Source organism: Chenopodium quinoa, unplaced genomic scaffold (assembly GCF_001683475.1).
Source record: "Chenopodium quinoa cultivar QQ74 unplaced genomic scaffold, ASM168347v1, whole genome shotgun sequence".
NCBI classification, from domain to species: Eukaryota; Viridiplantae; Streptophyta; class Magnoliopsida; order Caryophyllales; family Amaranthaceae; genus Chenopodium; species Chenopodium quinoa.
Window position 1 is genome coordinate 2,935,785 of NW_018743920.1, and position 16,062 is coordinate 2,951,846.

At 36.3% G+C, this 16,062-nt stretch overlaps 2 protein-coding genes across 2 annotated transcripts; one reads left to right on the forward strand and one right to left on the reverse strand.

Moving 5' to 3' along the window:
- The first annotated feature begins 219 nt into the window (after nt 1-219).
- Nucleotides 220-3,673, forward strand: LOC110687921. The gene is made up of 3 exons (XM_021864568.1): nt 220-551; nt 1,916-2,125; nt 3,232-3,673. Exons 1-3 carry the CDS (start codon nt 465-467, stop codon nt 3,619-3,621), a joined length of 687 nt encoding a protein of 228 aa, XP_021720260.1. The 5' UTR covers nt 220-464; the 3' UTR covers nt 3,622-3,673.
- Nucleotides 3,674-4,153: 480 nt separating this feature from the next.
- On the reverse strand, nt 4,154-14,966 carry LOC110687922 (GTPase Der-like). The gene is made up of 9 exons (XM_021864569.1): nt 14,374-14,966; nt 13,789-14,113; nt 13,466-13,690; nt 12,850-13,109; nt 11,273-11,478; nt 8,025-8,147; nt 5,909-6,094; nt 5,029-5,166; nt 4,154-4,656 (listed from the first exon to the last, which is right to left on the reverse strand). The coding sequence occupies exons 1-9, from the start codon at nt 14,561-14,563 to the stop codon at nt 4,345-4,347; spliced, it is 1,965 nt and encodes a 654-aa protein (XP_021720261.1). The 5' UTR covers nt 14,564-14,966; the 3' UTR covers nt 4,154-4,344.
- Between the last annotated feature and the right edge of the window lie 1,096 nt (nt 14,967-16,062).

Genomic DNA, 16,062 nt, shown 5'->3' on the forward strand with positions numbered 1-16,062 from the left:
AGTAAACATGCTCTACCCATTTGACGGAAATTGCCTAGCAACCAAATGAGTTATACTGGAGTAGTTTTTTTCAGACACGACAAAATTACCAAATCTACACGACAAAATTACCAAATCTTAGGTATTTCATACCGCGCATTAAAGTCTCCAATAAACATTAAAGAACACTCTAAATTACAGAATAGATAAGACACTTCGTAATTCTTTTTCAAACCCAAAAATTGGTTATGATCTTGATTAATAACAACAATTTCTATTATACACCCGACTATTTCTGCATATTTTTATTTGCTAGTCAAAAGACTCATAAACTCCTCAAAAACGTCCGAGCCCAACCATCGAAAATCCAGTTAACTCATTTAGTCTTCTCTTACATCCGCCATTGTTGATTCTCTCTCTCTTCCATCGACGCCATTTTCAAATCACCTCGAAAAGCTTGGGGAGAGAGACACACACAGAGAACGATGAGCGGTCACGATTCCAAGTACTTCTCCACTACGAAGAAGGGAGAAATCCCTGAACTCAAAGAAGAGCTCAATTCTCAGTATAAGGTTCTCTTTTTGCCTCATCTATTCATTCAATTTGTATTCTTACTTGTCACTTTCTACGTTTGATTTCTCGAATTTCTTAGTTTTCGTTTCCAATCGGCGGAAATGTGTGCAGATCTGCTCGTTTTTTGTTCGAAATCCGTGCTTGCTTTATCGATATTTGTATGATTGTTGAACAATTCGTTTAATTTTGGTTGCGTTGTTGTTGATTTTATGTGGATCAGACCTAGGGTTTGCTATTGATTAGTGACAATGTAACTGTAGGTTCAATTTTTGATTTATCGAATTATATCGGTTCATTTTTCCTGAAGTCAATTTTGGTATTTTGGTGGGATTCGAATGAAATTGTGTGTATTATGAGTTGCACTTATGGAAATTGGGAAGGTTGAATGAATTTTGTGTGCTGGTGTTGTATTCTAATTCAACTAGGATTTGCATAGTTAAGCTTTGTATTGAAAGGGAGGAAATGTAAATGCCTGTTAGCTGGAGCTATCATATATGGAGGATTCTTGACTTTCGTTGTGCGATTGGAATCAAGATAATGTTTGAGAGGTTGCCGCGATTTAGAGATTATGAGAAGATGGTTTCTTTTCTGCTGATTTGAGTCTATTGGAGTTTTAGACATTGAGGGAATATATTTCCTTCCAATTTACAGATGTATCATACTATGATGAATTTAGGGTAGCTCTTCTTTTTGTAGATATATTCCAACTTTGAAATTTCATCTACCTTGTGCCATGCTGTTGATTAGCACAGAAATACATCTTATAGATCTTAGTTTCTGATGCAACTATGATAGATTTTTTGTACTGTCAAGTGTGAACTATACCGAGTTTGATCAACTGAAAGTTGAGGAATAGTTTATCCAGGAACTAGAACAGGATAGATTATGTCATTTAAGCTATGAGGGATATAAGCATAGAATTTCATGGGATTATGGGCTTATTGACAAGATTCTAGGTTACTACATGTTATATGATGCTGGTGAATCTTAAATAATTGGTTAGTAGACTCGGAGTTTCATTCTTTGTTGTATATAAGGCTTCCTTCATCCCTGTTAATTCCAACTTCGGTCCATACCGTATAATTAGGGAACTGGCATGATGTCACTTAAACAGAGAAGTGTTAGGAAGCACAGGGTTGCTTCCGCATGTTCCTTAGGGTATGTCGCAGTTTGATCTCTATGCCCCCTCATTTTATAATCACATTCACCCAACCAATGATTTTACCAAAACAGCTATTTAGTTTTTTTGTAGTAATGCCATTCAATCCATCTATAAAGGGGTATCTAGGGAAATGCAAACATACAACCATAGGAGGGTATGATTACTAAATTTTTGATAAAGGAATCTGTCCCTGCTTTGAAGGGGAAGAAGACAGTGAAGGGAAATGAGCTGGAGAGATCGTTTTGGATAGATTTGCAACTGCTATACCTCAGATATTTTTTTGTAATTATTGACCTGGTGGAGACACGTGTCTCGGATTCGATGTTTAATGTTCTACGGACCCTTTTAAAGCGGACGAAGTCACTCAAGCTCTTAAACAAATGCACCCCACGAAAGCGCTGGTACCCGATGGTATGTGTGCTCTCTTTTACCATTAATTTTGGGATATTGTCGGTCCGGATATAATTGATTTAGTCTTGAATATTTTGAACAATGGGGGTGATATTAAGTATATTAATCAGATTTACACTGTATTGATTCCTAAGAATAAAGAGTGTGAGTCTCCTGCTGATTATAGACCTATTAGTTTGTGCAATGTGATTTATAAGATTGTGACAAAGGTGCTTGCGAATAGATTGAAAATTGTATGCCTGATATTATCCTTGAGTCTCAAAGTGGCTTTGTTCCATGACAATTAATTTTGTGAACTGCTAAACATCGCCCGCAAATCTCTACATAAAGCCCACAAATTTGAAGTGAAATGACACTTTTGCCCTCAAAGTAAAAAAACACACTTTCATCTTCTCTCTATTGTCATTTTCTCCCTCTAAAAAATTTGTTTAAAATGTCGAGGCGGCAAGGCAAGGAAGTGGCGGCACCGGTGGCGGCAGGAGGACAGTTTCGTGGTGGAAGGGTATATTTAATTTTTTTTTTATTTAAAAAAAAAATCGGGAGACGGTGGCGGCGTCTTGCCCAGACGCCACAGCCACCGTGGCGGCGCCTGGCAGGACGCCACTGCCACGGTGGCAGCGCCTAGGCAGGACGCCATCGTGGCAGTGGCGTCCTGCCAGGCGCCACCTCCTATTTTTTTTTATGCTTATTTTTGTTTTCTTTTTTCATTATTTTTTTCCAGTTTTTTTTTTTTTATTCTTGTAAATTTTTGTAAATTTTCTTTTTGGATTTTTTTTTGTTTATTTTTTAAATTATTATTATATTTTTTTTTTGTTTTGGGTGTTGTTTCGATTTTTTTGGTTTTTTTGTTTGTTGTTTATATTTTATTGTTTTTGTTTACATTTTTTTATTTTTGGTATATTTTTTTGTTTACGTTTATATTTTTTTTAACAAATTTGTTAATTTTTTTTATGTTTATATTTTTTTTCCGTTATTTGTATATTCTTTTATTTATTTAGTTTGTATTTACTTTTTTGAAGTTCATATTGTATGTTTTGGTGTTTTTTTTTGTTTCTGTGTGTATTTTCGACTTTGTTGAATTTTTTTCGTTATTTACATGGAGTTAGACATCGCATTTTGGACCTGGTGCGGGGAAGAGTATGGACATTATGAGAAGTACGACGGAGAGCTCGGGGCCCAGACACGTTAGATCCCGTGGTATTTCGGCCTCGGCTCGCAGAGAACGGGTGCACTATTTTGAGGATGATGAAGATGATGATGGTGATGAGGAGGAGGAGGAGGAGGAGGAGGTGGATACAGATGAGGTTATTGACGATCAGAGTGGACCATATGATGATTACGGTCCATCCAGTCGGAGGCTTGATGATATGTATGAGACGCGTAGGGTAGATGTGCGTAAGGGTAGAGATGGTAGATTTGTTAGTAGATTTGGCACATCTTCTGCGTCCACTGTGTTTGTGGTAAGCAGAAAACGGTCAAACTTCATTTGTATTTAATAAGTAATTTATTATTTTTTGAATAATTATATGATAAAACTTTCAAACTTCATTCATCTTATTTTTCATGATGAGAATATTTCATATTTACGTTTAAGCATTGGTTTTTTTTTTTTTTTTTTTTTGTACTTCCTTCTCCTCATAATTTTTCTTGTTTTTATTGTTCATAATTATTAATATTATATTATTATGAGATACAAATCATATAATAACTAAATGAGCAATTTGAAGTACAAACTTCTGGTTTTTTTCTTTTTCTTTTTAATTGTCAATTATGCTTTATTTTTTAAAGTGAGAAATTATTATTTGCTAATTTATTGAAGATGGATGAGCACATTTTTTTTTTTGCTCATTTGGCCAAAATGAGCAAATATACCCAAACTCGTCTTTTTATTCTTTATTCCAACTCTGGAACGGTAAATAAACAAAATTGAGATTTTATATTATTTGAACAGCAATAATAATTCCAAAACTTCAACCAAATGTAAGTTTTTAACTTTACAAACAAAAGTTTTTACTCATTTAAATAGAATTGAGCAAAGTTATATTTTTACATAACTAACTTAGGACAAATTTGCTTTAAGTCTAATGAGCAAATTTTACAATCGGTTGGGTTGTACGGTGTACGGTTGCCATAAATCTATATTTAGGCAAAGGAAATACAGTATTTTGTAATTATATTACAATTATAATTCTTTAAAAGAAAATGTTACTATTACAAACTCATTTCAAACTGACACTCCGCTTATCTGAAGATACTCTTTCAACCACTTTTCCTGTTTGGCTACGTTTAGCAGGGGCGCTCTTGGAGGTCGTGTCGTGCCTACTTAGAGACCGCTGCAAGATACGAATAGGGATCCCGCCCATATCAAAGTCTTCTTTCAAAGATTTTGACAAAAACCGTATTTCCGTATCTGACAGCACTGTTTTCCCCTTCACAAAGGCAACAAATGTTGGTGGTCGAGCCTTCACCTGTGTGAAGTACTTGATCTTTGGTTGTGCAGCCTGATCTTTCCAAGAGTGCCTGCTCATAACCTGGAAACAGAGAATTAACACCTTTAGGATCAGGAAATCAGTATGCTGGACCATCTGAACTCAATTCAATTTGCAGGCACTGCTTCTTAACCAAGAAGATACTTAGGCTTTCATATTTCCATCTGACCTCAAACAGAGAATTTGCACCCTGGCCATATTTTGACCGCTGGTTTATCTTCCTCAGACTAGGGAGCTACCAACGCTAACCTTTAGTAACAGAGTAAATCATGGACTTGTGGAATGTTATCAAAATCAGGACACCAGCAGGTCTTGCTTGGTCTTAGCCAATTTACTCACTAGCACATTTTGACCCTTGTGTCAAGTTGTCAAAAGAATTATCTATATGAACTTCGAAGGAAAATAGAAACATACCTTTCGCAACCAACGATTAAGCCGGGCTGTTGATAGCCGTAGACACCATTTCTCGTATGTGTCAGTAACCTGGCGCATGACTGCTATACGACCCTTTCCCTCCCGAGCAGAAACAAATATAACTGGTATTCCAGTTACCTGATGACGGGAGAGGGTTACTCAAATTTACAAAAATAAAAATAAGACATTTCATGATCTAAGTTAAGATTTTGGTGCATAACAACTCAACAAGTCAAGGAGTTAAACTTATTTAAAGTTCAAGTTATAAGGTATGACAATGTTACATCTGCATGTTCACCATAATCACCGTAAATCGATTTTAGTGAGTAATTTTCCAAGAAAGACGGGCAGATAAATTAAAATTAGGATTTCTTTAAACAGAGTGATCCATGAGACTAACTAACAAACTCCTTCCTTTCACTCTCACTTCCCCAAGTTAAAAAACATAGGAATAAATTCCAATTTGCTCAGATACAATTAGTTTTTTTTATTCCCACACTACTCAATTATAACTGAAGCTCGGAGAATCAACTCCTCATCCTCACTTAAATTCTTTCATACATTACATACCACACCCCTTGATGATTCAAGCACAAATAAGTTTTGCGGGATTTATTTTATCATTAGCGCATGGAAGAGAATAGAGCAAACTCATCAAACAAGCTTATGTTGAAAACTTGAAACACTATCAAAAGTTTTAAGTAAGCCGAGCCTTGGCAGTAAAGCTATATAATTTAAGCAAGCTACTTGAGCCTAGGCAGTAAAGCTATATAATTTAAGCAAGCTACTTGAGCCTTGACAGTAAGCTATAGCAAAACACTATCACAATCTCCTGCCAAGGCTCAAGTAAGTTATAGAATGAAAGTTTTAAAAAGCAAACCTGTGGTATAAGTTTCTGAATCTCTTCAGGAACAGCTTTAATGAAGTCTTCATATAACTTAGACTTCTGTTTTCCTTTCAGAAGATCCATCTTGTTTACGATTATTATTAAACCACGTCCTTCTTCCACTGCCTGTCTAGCTATAACTATTTCAGCATGCTTCATGCTCCTCTTAGTCTTTGCAACCTAATAGCCAAAATGAGGAGACAACAACAACCAAAATTCATTATGGTATACTAATAAGAAGAGGAAGCAATCAAATCTATGTAAAGGAAGGCATGATTTGAGAGAGAGAGAGAGAGAGAGACCCCAAATCATTTTCTTGAATACCTAATGGGTGGAGAGAGAGAGAGAAGGCTGGCTTCATGCCAGATTGGGAGGCTCTATTGCCTCTATTACAACAGTTGCTCACACAGCTAGAAGGAACTAAGTCTAAAAGATATCATGCAATCAGCATGCTAGGAATTTGATGCAGAAGCTGCATACTTTAAGAGCTTTTAGCACTATTACTACATACTAGTATATGTCTTACTTTTTATTTATTGTTTCCTCTGTTACAGTTTCACACCCTTTTTTTTCAAATTGTTTGAACTTCTAATCTTACAGTTCCTCACACTTTTTTCTAGCACTATTACTACATATATATCTTACTTTTATGAATTGTTTCCTCTGCTATTCTCTGATCCCCGTGATTGTTTTGATTCAAAAATAGCCTTTCTCATATAGTTGCAGGCAATGATGCACGGGCCAACAACCTCTCCAAACACCCACCCAAAAAGGTTGGAGTTGTCTCACTTTTTGACGAAGTCAATGGGTTAGCAAGAAGTTGCTGATGAGAACAAGTAATGAAAATTACAAACCATCTCTTTGTTACCAAAAATTAATAGTAAAATTAATCAATGAAAATGTTCTTCTCCATATTAATGCTACGTAGCTTAAACAGTAGAGTTCATCAAGAGTTCTTTACGATGAGTCATATCATTAAAACTCAAGGACAAGGTCTGTCCCATAGCAATTTGGCCAATATCCTCCATGGAGCAGGGAGCTGGCCAGTTAAGCTAGCTCAAGCCCATAAATTATGGTAGCAATTAGATCAGCTGTTTTCTATTGAGCAAAGAGTTGGCAAGTTAAAGAAGATCAATCCCACAGCATTATTGTGGCAATTCAAAGAAGAGGATTCATTGTGGATGTGTAAAGATACAAGAAAAGATGAGATTAAAGATGAAACTATGATAGTAACAAGGAGTGGAGTGGGGGTAACTTCAAAGGACTTGAAAATTGAGATGACCAATTGTTTCGGCATACTCACACCAATCAGGAAAATAAAGTTTGGTGGTTGAAGATCAACAAGTCATTCATAGCCCCAGAGAATCATAAACGGTGAGGTGAAATAATTCTTTCCCAGACAAGGTACTTATTTTACAGCGTCGCCTTTTCTCTGCCAGCTCTATAACACAACAATTTAATACTAACTGATGTGTTAATCCTAGAGTATGAAAAAATGACTCTCTGTAGTATGTTAAGATCCTCTCACAGGACAGCAAAAAAATGGTGTAGCTTGAAGAAGAATTGGAATGAGAATTTAAGGCAAATAATGGCTTTGCTGAAGCTTACAGATGATACTATTGCATTAGCATTACTTCCAATAGGATCAGTGGCAATTAAAAAATCGGCTACTTGCTCCTTGCAGGAGATTTCTCGTTTCATTTTAACCCCTCAAAATGAATGTTTTGCTTCTTAGAAATCGATGCGATTTTTGAATTCTATATTTATATAAATTCTTTCATTCTGATTCAAAGAAAAACAAAATCTAATCATTCGTCTAAATAATCAGCCTTTTGTAATCAACAATTCTAAGGATTTTGAATACCCAAGGATAAGGCTGCGTAAATTGCTACAGACGGAATCTGGACCTATTCAGACACTGTCTTCTCAAAATTCATACAGGTTGGTTGTAGTTGCGGTTCAAAATACCTCTTTGGCTTTTTAGCTTATTTATGGTATGGTTAAACATATTTGATTTTAATATTATTTTTATGTAAACTGTATTATATAAAAAAAATGGATTTTGTCAACCATAAACACATAGCACTGTAAGAGAGAATCAGTGGCTCACCTCCTCTCCATCAAGAACCAATGCAATTACATGAGCCCTCATAAGATTTTTCCTGGTCTGCATAATGCTCAATGAAGCAGGGCCTTTCTCTTTTGTCCTCTCCAACCACCCAGCAGTGTCAACCTGAAGATAGTAAAAAAAAACATTCACTTTTTTGGTGGATATCATAAATCAGAAGTCTGCTAATTTGACATTTCATGCAATGCATTTTGGAACATGCAGGAGTGCGTGCGATAGTACCAAACATTTTTTTTTTAGGAAATAGTACCAAACATTTACGGAGGAGAAAGATTATATTTGTATGTATTAAATTACTTTGAGAAATTAAAATATTGCTTTAGTAGAGCCATTTTAATTAGGAATTTATAATTTCCTGAACTCCTGAAGTATGTTCGTTCTGTGCATATTTAATTATTTATTCTAAAAGCAGTGTCTAAAGGCATCAAATAAAAAGTCTTAGCAGCTAAACATGGTTAAATGACTGAATAACTGTCCTTGAGATTTAAGATACATGATGGAGGCTTCAGAAATGGTAAGACAAAACAAAAAATAACGAACAGACTGTCCTTGATCTCTCTGTGACAGTACTATTACACTACTACAATATAAAGTGTATCCAGAGTAAAATTGAGAGTATATAGAGCAGGCTATTAGGATAACTAATTGTGAATGTATAATTAGAGTAGATCAAAATAAAACTGGATCACAGAAACATCTCAACTCTCAATGAAGGACCATCCACAAAATACATAACCCAACTACTTATGAAAACGCTCTGAGTGCATAATCAGACAAAGTTATGGAGGAAGCTGGGTCAAAATTAAACACTGATAAAAGGCCAGCCACAGAGTGACCAATACAGCTTCCTCTAACACGTGTCAACAGAAGAAATTTAGACTACATAAAAAAACATATGATGAAATGAGCTAATAAATACATATCGAGACTTTATGAAGCTGCACTGTAAACATGTGCTTATATTGTTGGTAAGCATGTATAGGGATATTGTGCAAAGACTTTATGGAACCAAATTTTTATGTGTACAGGTGCAGGGTTTGATATTTTTACGTTTCTTAAGAATATATGGAACCATAAATTACAAGAAATAAAACAACCGAGTTTGAGAACAGTAAACCATAAAAGAGACTTGGTCCCTAACTCCTTATGACCCAAGCACTCAGCAAAAGCTGCAAAATACAACAAATACAGCCGGAAACAAGCTATGAAGAACCAGGGAGCAACTTAATCACCAGAGCAGATGCCACTTGATTAGGCATCTTTAGAGCACTGTGGTACTGCATTATGGATCTTCATCACTTCAATCATGGCAATGGTTAACCCAGAAAGATTATGGGCAACTAGATTAGCTTCTCTGCTAATGTTCAGAATAAAAATCTTATAATTCATCTTGATGTAGGAGCACACATCAGAAAAATGACTGCAAATTTGAAATTCTAGATAGCTACTACAAGAGGGGGGGGGGGTGAATTGTAGTATGGGTGGATTGGCAAACTTGACTAATGAATGTTTTTAAGTCTTACTTAAATGAAAGGTTCACGCAACAAGGATCGTTCCGGAGTAGGAACACTAAATCAAGAATGCGGAGTAGCATTCACACAAGTACAACGTGCAAACCCAGATTCTAGATTATTTGTAAGTACTTAGAATATAAGTTGGCTTTTGAAACTCAGTGAGGAGCGTTATTATAAAGGTTAAAATAAATAACGTTCAATTGGAATATAAAACTGGTTTTGAAGGAATGTGATAAATAATGTTTTAATAAGGTTGTTTAATAATAAAAAGGATATTTTATATTATTGTTTTATAAATAAATTAATCAAATTTATTTATTTATTAAATTATCTTTTTAAACAAAAAATATCTTATGAATAAAATAAACTAACCGGTTTTATCATGGCTAAAATATAGGATTTTTGTTGAGGTAGTTGTGGATTGGTGAGCAAGCTTAGGAAGCTTCCCACGTTCACCACTTGTCATGATACTCCACAACATGTTAACATGTGTTAGTGGGAGTGATGGCATGCGTACATGCATATGATGGGAAGCTAATGATTAAGCTGTCACTCTATAAATACATGCAATTGATCTCAGCAAAAAACACACTTCTTGAGCATTATTATTCCAGTGAGCAAATTATCTAATAGCGAGAGAGAAATCCTAAAATACTTCTTATATTCTCTTGTACGTTAGGTCTTGTATTACTTACTGTAAATGGGACTTTGTGAGAGTTATATTTTGTGAGGTGAAGAAAGTTTCATAGTTGAAACTTTTGAGAGAGTTGGGAACAAGTTCCATTCTTGTGGAACTTAGTCAGGGTTGATTATTCACTTTGTAAAAGAGTTTGATTTACATAGTGGAAATTTCAAAAAGCCCATATCATTTCTCTCTATTGTTTTACATTGTCTTAATTCCGCAATAAGTTTACTACTTCACCCATACTACAATTCACCCCCCCCTCTTGTAGTAGCTATCTAGAATTTCAAAATTCATGACAGAGATGAGGTTCTGCATTTTCCAGCATCATTATAATTGCGAATGCATCCATTTCCACCTCCTGCTCTATGACATAGAAGTACTAAGCAAGCACTATTCTATCCCACATCATATATAATTAATGACCAATGAAGTAATAATAAAAGCAGGGTTTGATATTTGTGACAATAGCTATATACACTCTATTAGAAGATGCTAAGACGTCCTTGGAGAACAAAAATGTCCCTCAACACAATTATTTCACACACATAAGCATAGAGACAATCTCTCTAATTTCTTCTTCAAAGATGATATGTAAATAAAATTAAAAGCATATCAGGAATGAAGATATGGACCAGATGTGCATAAGAACATCAGAAGAGGATGAGTGAACTTATCAAGGACCAAGGGTCTCAGATTGCATCATATATTTTAAAGGACTTCCATAAATTACCACCGAGTCGCAAACACAAAGGATGTGAAAGCAAGCTTGCAGACCAATCAGATATTTCATTTTATCTATATCAACTATAGAACAATTTTATGTCCAAGGCCCATATGAGAAGAGAGCAACGCAGAGGACACAAATTGATATTTTATCATAAAGAAGACATGGGCAAACAATAGTTAATTGATTATAAACAGCTACAACAAAAAATATTTCTTTGATCATGCTGCTATTGTTTATATTTTAATAAGTATCACCATGAATTACCAGAATAAAAAATAAAAGGAGAGAACAAGAAGCACTCTACCATATATACTGTTCTGTGATCATACTGAAACTGAGCTCGAATAGAATCTCTTGTCAAACCAGCTTCCGGCCCCACCAGAACACGTTCTTCTTGTAATAATGTATTCAGTAAGGTTGACTTTCCAACATTGGGCCGCCCAACAATTGCCAGCTGAAGAGGTAACTTAGATTCTTCAGGCTCAGGAGAACTTTCCAGAGTAGCTTCATCTAAGAATATAGTGATATTAAATCCAAGTGTGATGAGATCAAGCAAAAACAAGCTTGTTAAACGTGGTAAAGAGAATTAAAATTAGACAGTAACTCAGTACAGTAAGCAAATCAATATTTTCGTTAGAGATGGAAAAGAAATATCACAACAACACACCAGAAAATTCACATATTCTTAGTCACAAACAGGAAAAAAAAAAAAAAAAAAAATCCAAAGGGAGATAAATGTGTAAAAAAACATGCATGTGCACCTCAATGTGAACATGAAATCATGCATCCCCATGTGCATCAGAGACACTTTTTTTTTTAATAACCGGAGGGATAATATTAATAAAAATCAAAATACAACTTGCTTCCAAAGTTCAAAGAGAAAGCTGAAGGCCAAGCCATAGGACCTGGGTAGTTCTGATAACCTAAAGAAAACATAGGTAACAGGCTACCTTTTCCAAAATAAAGCCTACTAATGTCTATCAGAGACACAAAACTGAGGAAGATAGCTAAACCGGTGCTATGAATCAACATAGCTTAAAAGCTATTAAAGGCAAAAGTTAAAGAAAAGAAAATGGTTGAATAATAATCATAAACTGGAAATTACAGCAAATGTCAAATGTGCATGATATTTAACTCATTATTCTAACATACTATTAGTTAGTAGCATGGCTAGCCGACAGATGTTGAAATAAATGAACATTTTATTGCAAGGGCAGCATCTTCAAATGCTGCTCAAAAGCTTGTTACAATCGTCCAGCTTTTTCCAAGTTTCTGTATTTGTTCCTTTCCTTTTGCACAATGTGCAGATTGACAACACTGTTGGCAAACAAGACAAGGCAAAAACATGGAGCAGAACAGCCATGTAGTCCATAAACCCATCCTCCTAATTCTTAAGCACAAACAATTTCTTACTGTAGCATATTAGGATTTATTCAATGGGAACTTAACAAAATTAACTTGTCCACATCGTTTCCCCTTCTCAGTAGTTCTACAATTGTATTCCTTCCTCCTTTTGCATCTTTCTTACCTTTCCCAATCACTAATGTTTTTCTATAACAATAACTGATTTTTTTCTTTTGAGAAGGGGAAGGGGTAGATAAGGGGAAGCTGTTGTTGCAAACTCAATCAGTTAAATTAGCACACATACAGACATACTGTGTAATTATATAAAGACAGCTGAAGCCATTTTGGAATTATAAGAATGTTCCTATGATGTGTAACAGCCAAAAGGTACACTAAGGAAGTGAGGAGCCAACTACATGTTTTTATGGAAAGAACTTATGCCACAATGCCACAAATATTTAGAGTCAGCAACGACTATAAATGATTAAAATATGCAGTCTTCAAGGGCATTTTTTAGGAAGGTCAAAAATCACATACCATTTATGATTTGGAGTATATGCTCCTCCAGCAAGGGCTTTAGAGCACCATAAAGTTCTGACATGCCCAATCCAGTCTCTGCAGATATAGCAATAGGGTCACCAAAACCTAATCTATATGCTTCACCAGCAGCTGCTGCAAGTGACCCATCTGACTCATCTAGAGATTCAGATTTATTCATCACCAAAACAATTTTAATTCCAGGTGCATGCTTACGCAGCCACTTCCCAACCTGTAAATCCATGGATTGCAAGCCATCTCTACATGATTAACAGAGGGAGATATCAATATATACATGATCTGTCACTTGTTGTCAAATAACAAATAAAGTGTCAAAAGATAGGGAGTAACTAGCAGGCAAAGGGATCAAAACCATCTTTCACACAAAGCTCCTTGATTTTATAATACCTTTGAATATCATGCTCTGTAATTTCTTAAAATTTCTAGTGTTTATAACTTAAAAAGTCTCCAAAAGTTAACCTTAATGCACTTTTCTGTTACAAAATCATTGCTAATTTCTCAAGTCTGTTCCAGCAATTAAATTTTCCATCACATTTTCTGCTTTAAGATAGGACCCACAAGTCATTCTGCCCCACACCAAAGAAATAGCACATACCTTGCAGCAATCAAGAAGATGGCAAACTGGGATCCCGACAACACATTGGCTGTCATATCTGCAGTTCGTCCAAGGATAGACCCTGAGGTTGCCGCCACTTCTAAGCCAGCTGAATCAAGTACCTGAAACCGCAAATCACCCAGTTTGGCAATCCCATCCCGTATATCACGAGTAACATGATCAGCAGGAGTGTTATATACAAGTGCCTCTCTCCGCTGAATTAAACTACAATGACAACACAGGCATTAACATAGACAATCAATATCACTAGTCACTCAACACAACTATCACTAAAGATTTCGGACTAAACCAAAACAGTGTACCGGTTAAAGAGGGCAGATTTGCCCACATTTGGCCGCCCCACAATAATAACAGTAGGAAGCAATTCCTTATCAACCTGGGTAAAGTCCACCAGCTTCTTGCTCAAACTCTTGGTTTTCACTTCTTCAACAAGATTCTCCTCAGCAAGCTCGGATGCATTACAGTCCAAATCTGACTTTTCAGATATGGAAGTGCTAGACCCCGGCAAACTACAAAAACCGGCAATTCTCATGCACTGGCACCTTAAAGGCGAGCTAAGTCCTAATCCAACACAACCTCCTACTCCTACTCTACCTTTTCCATGTACCCAATTACCTAATAATGAACCTGAAATTTCAAAATTTATAACAAATTTTGAGTTCTAACTTACCAAAACAAACCATTTACTCAAGCAATACTCGAAATATATGCAATCAAATCAAAAATTCCAATTTCTCTAGAACTACAACAATCATTCTCCGATAATATCTTAACATAAAACAATGGAAATCACATAAATTCAAGTAAACCAACATTAATATAAATAAAACAAAACAACAAACTAACATAATAATAGAAAAGACATAAAATATTGAATTGGGTATTACCAAAAATCGATGTTGGGGATGAATTAAGAACATTTCCAACATTGCAAAGGTAATTTGAAACTGGGTTATCAACCAATACACTAATACTTCTGCTGTGAATTAAAACCTGAGAACTTGTTTGGTAAAGAAAACCTAAAAATGGGTGTCTCCTTTTTCCAATAGAAATTGCACGAATCCATGAATTCGGCATCACAGAGCTTTCTTATTGTACTGTAAAATCAAAACTAGCTCTTGGGGTTCTTTTGAAGTGAATTAAGCTTGAAAATGATTTGTTGTTTTGTTCACTATTTTCTACCAATGGCATTTGCAATAACATTGATGAGAGTGAGACTGCATAAATTTGAGTTCAACTTAGCTAATTACTACTTCCTAGGAGCAGGGATTGAAACTTGGGAGAATTTGAGACCGAGGAGTGCGAGGACTTGTTAATTTGTTATGGCCCTTATGGGGTTTTTGTTAGAGCTAGGCAAAGGTGGGCAGCAGGCCGGGCCGTGCTTGGCGGGCCAGCCATGGCGACAGGCCGTACCTCCATTTCCACCAGGCCAGCCCGCGGCACGGCACGGTCACGTGCCGGGCGTGCCGTGCCGGCCAGCCAGGCATAGAGGTGGCCAGTGGGCCGGGTTGGACCCAGCCCACCCTAACTCGCACGGCTGGTGGGTCACGTGGGTCCGACCCGGTTTCAATCCGGCACAGCTCGGATTTAATCCGGGTTGTGTCGTGGGTCCAAAATTTTCGACACAACCCATTTCAACCCAGCTCAGTTTAACCCGTTTGATTCGACCCAAATCGCACAACCCGTTTTGACTCATTTAATTCGACACACCTAGCCCGTGAACCCACCTAACCCGACCCACCTGGCACAACCCAGCCCGCACGGCCCACCCGCACGAATGACCCACCCAACCCGCACGAGCCAACCCACCTAACCCGCACGCATGACCCACCCAACCCGCACGCATGACCCACCCAACCCGCACGGCCGGCACAACCCGCACGGCCCGCACAGCCCGCACAATTCGCACGACCCGCACGGCCCGCACGGCCTAACATCCATTTTAAAAAAAAAACGGCTAGTTTTTTGTATCTAACGGCTAGTTTTTTGTATCTAACGGCTAGTTTTTTAAGTGTATGATCATCCATTCTATTTTTCCTATAAATACCAATTCCATTTCACTCAAATTTCCACACAAATTCAAGCTTTCTTTCTCTCTTACTTAAAAATTCTTATTGTTCTCAAATTCTCAAGTGTTATATAGAGTTATATTTTTGTTAAAAAAAATCTCCTTAATATTATTATTAGTATTCTTAAGATTCTAAAAAAAAAAAGTTCTTCTCCATATTATAATTAGTAATCATACAAAAAAAAAATGAGCTCAAGAGGAGGAATGGGAAGGAGTCAAAGTGGTGGTCGAAGTGGTAGCCAAAGGAGTGGTGGTGCAAATTTTTCGTATGAAATTAATACGGAAAATTTAAACCAATTTGTCAATGAATATGGAGATTATGGTTTAGGAGATAGGCAAAATATTCAAACGTCTCCACCACAACATTTCTCCCACGAGTCCCACCAATCATCAAGTTCAACTATGCCACCTCCATCGCAACCAACATCTCAACCTTCATCTCAAGGTAATTTCTAATTAAATTTTTATTGTTATGAATATTTAAAAAAACTATTATTAATGATTATAA

Bases quoted from the DNA above. Each gene is read 5' to 3' on its own strand.
- LOC110687921 (XM_021864568.1), top strand. From the start codon at position 465: ATGAGCGGTCACGATTCCAAGTACTTCTCCACTACGAAGAAGGGAGAA. The intron at 552-1,915 runs GTTCTCTTTTTG...CCTGCTTTGAAG, and splicing joins AGCTCAATTCTCAGTATAAG to GGGAAGAAGACAGTGAAGGG. The intron at 2,126-3,231 runs GTATGTGTGCTC...ACATGGAGTTAG, and splicing joins GAAAGCGCTGGTACCCGATG to ACATCGCATTTTGGACCTGG.
- LOC110687922 (XM_021864569.1), bottom strand. From the start codon at position 14,563: ATGCCGAATTCATGGATTCGTGCAATTTCTATTGGAAAAAGGAGACAC. The intron at 13,110-13,465 runs GTATGTGCTATT...TTAATCATGTAG, and splicing joins ATCTTCTTGATTGCTGCAAG to AGATGGCTTGCAATCCATGG. The intron at 5,167-5,908 runs GTTTGCTTTTTA...TCCCGTCATCAG, and splicing joins TTCAGAAACTTATACCACAG to GTAACTGGAATACCAGTTAT.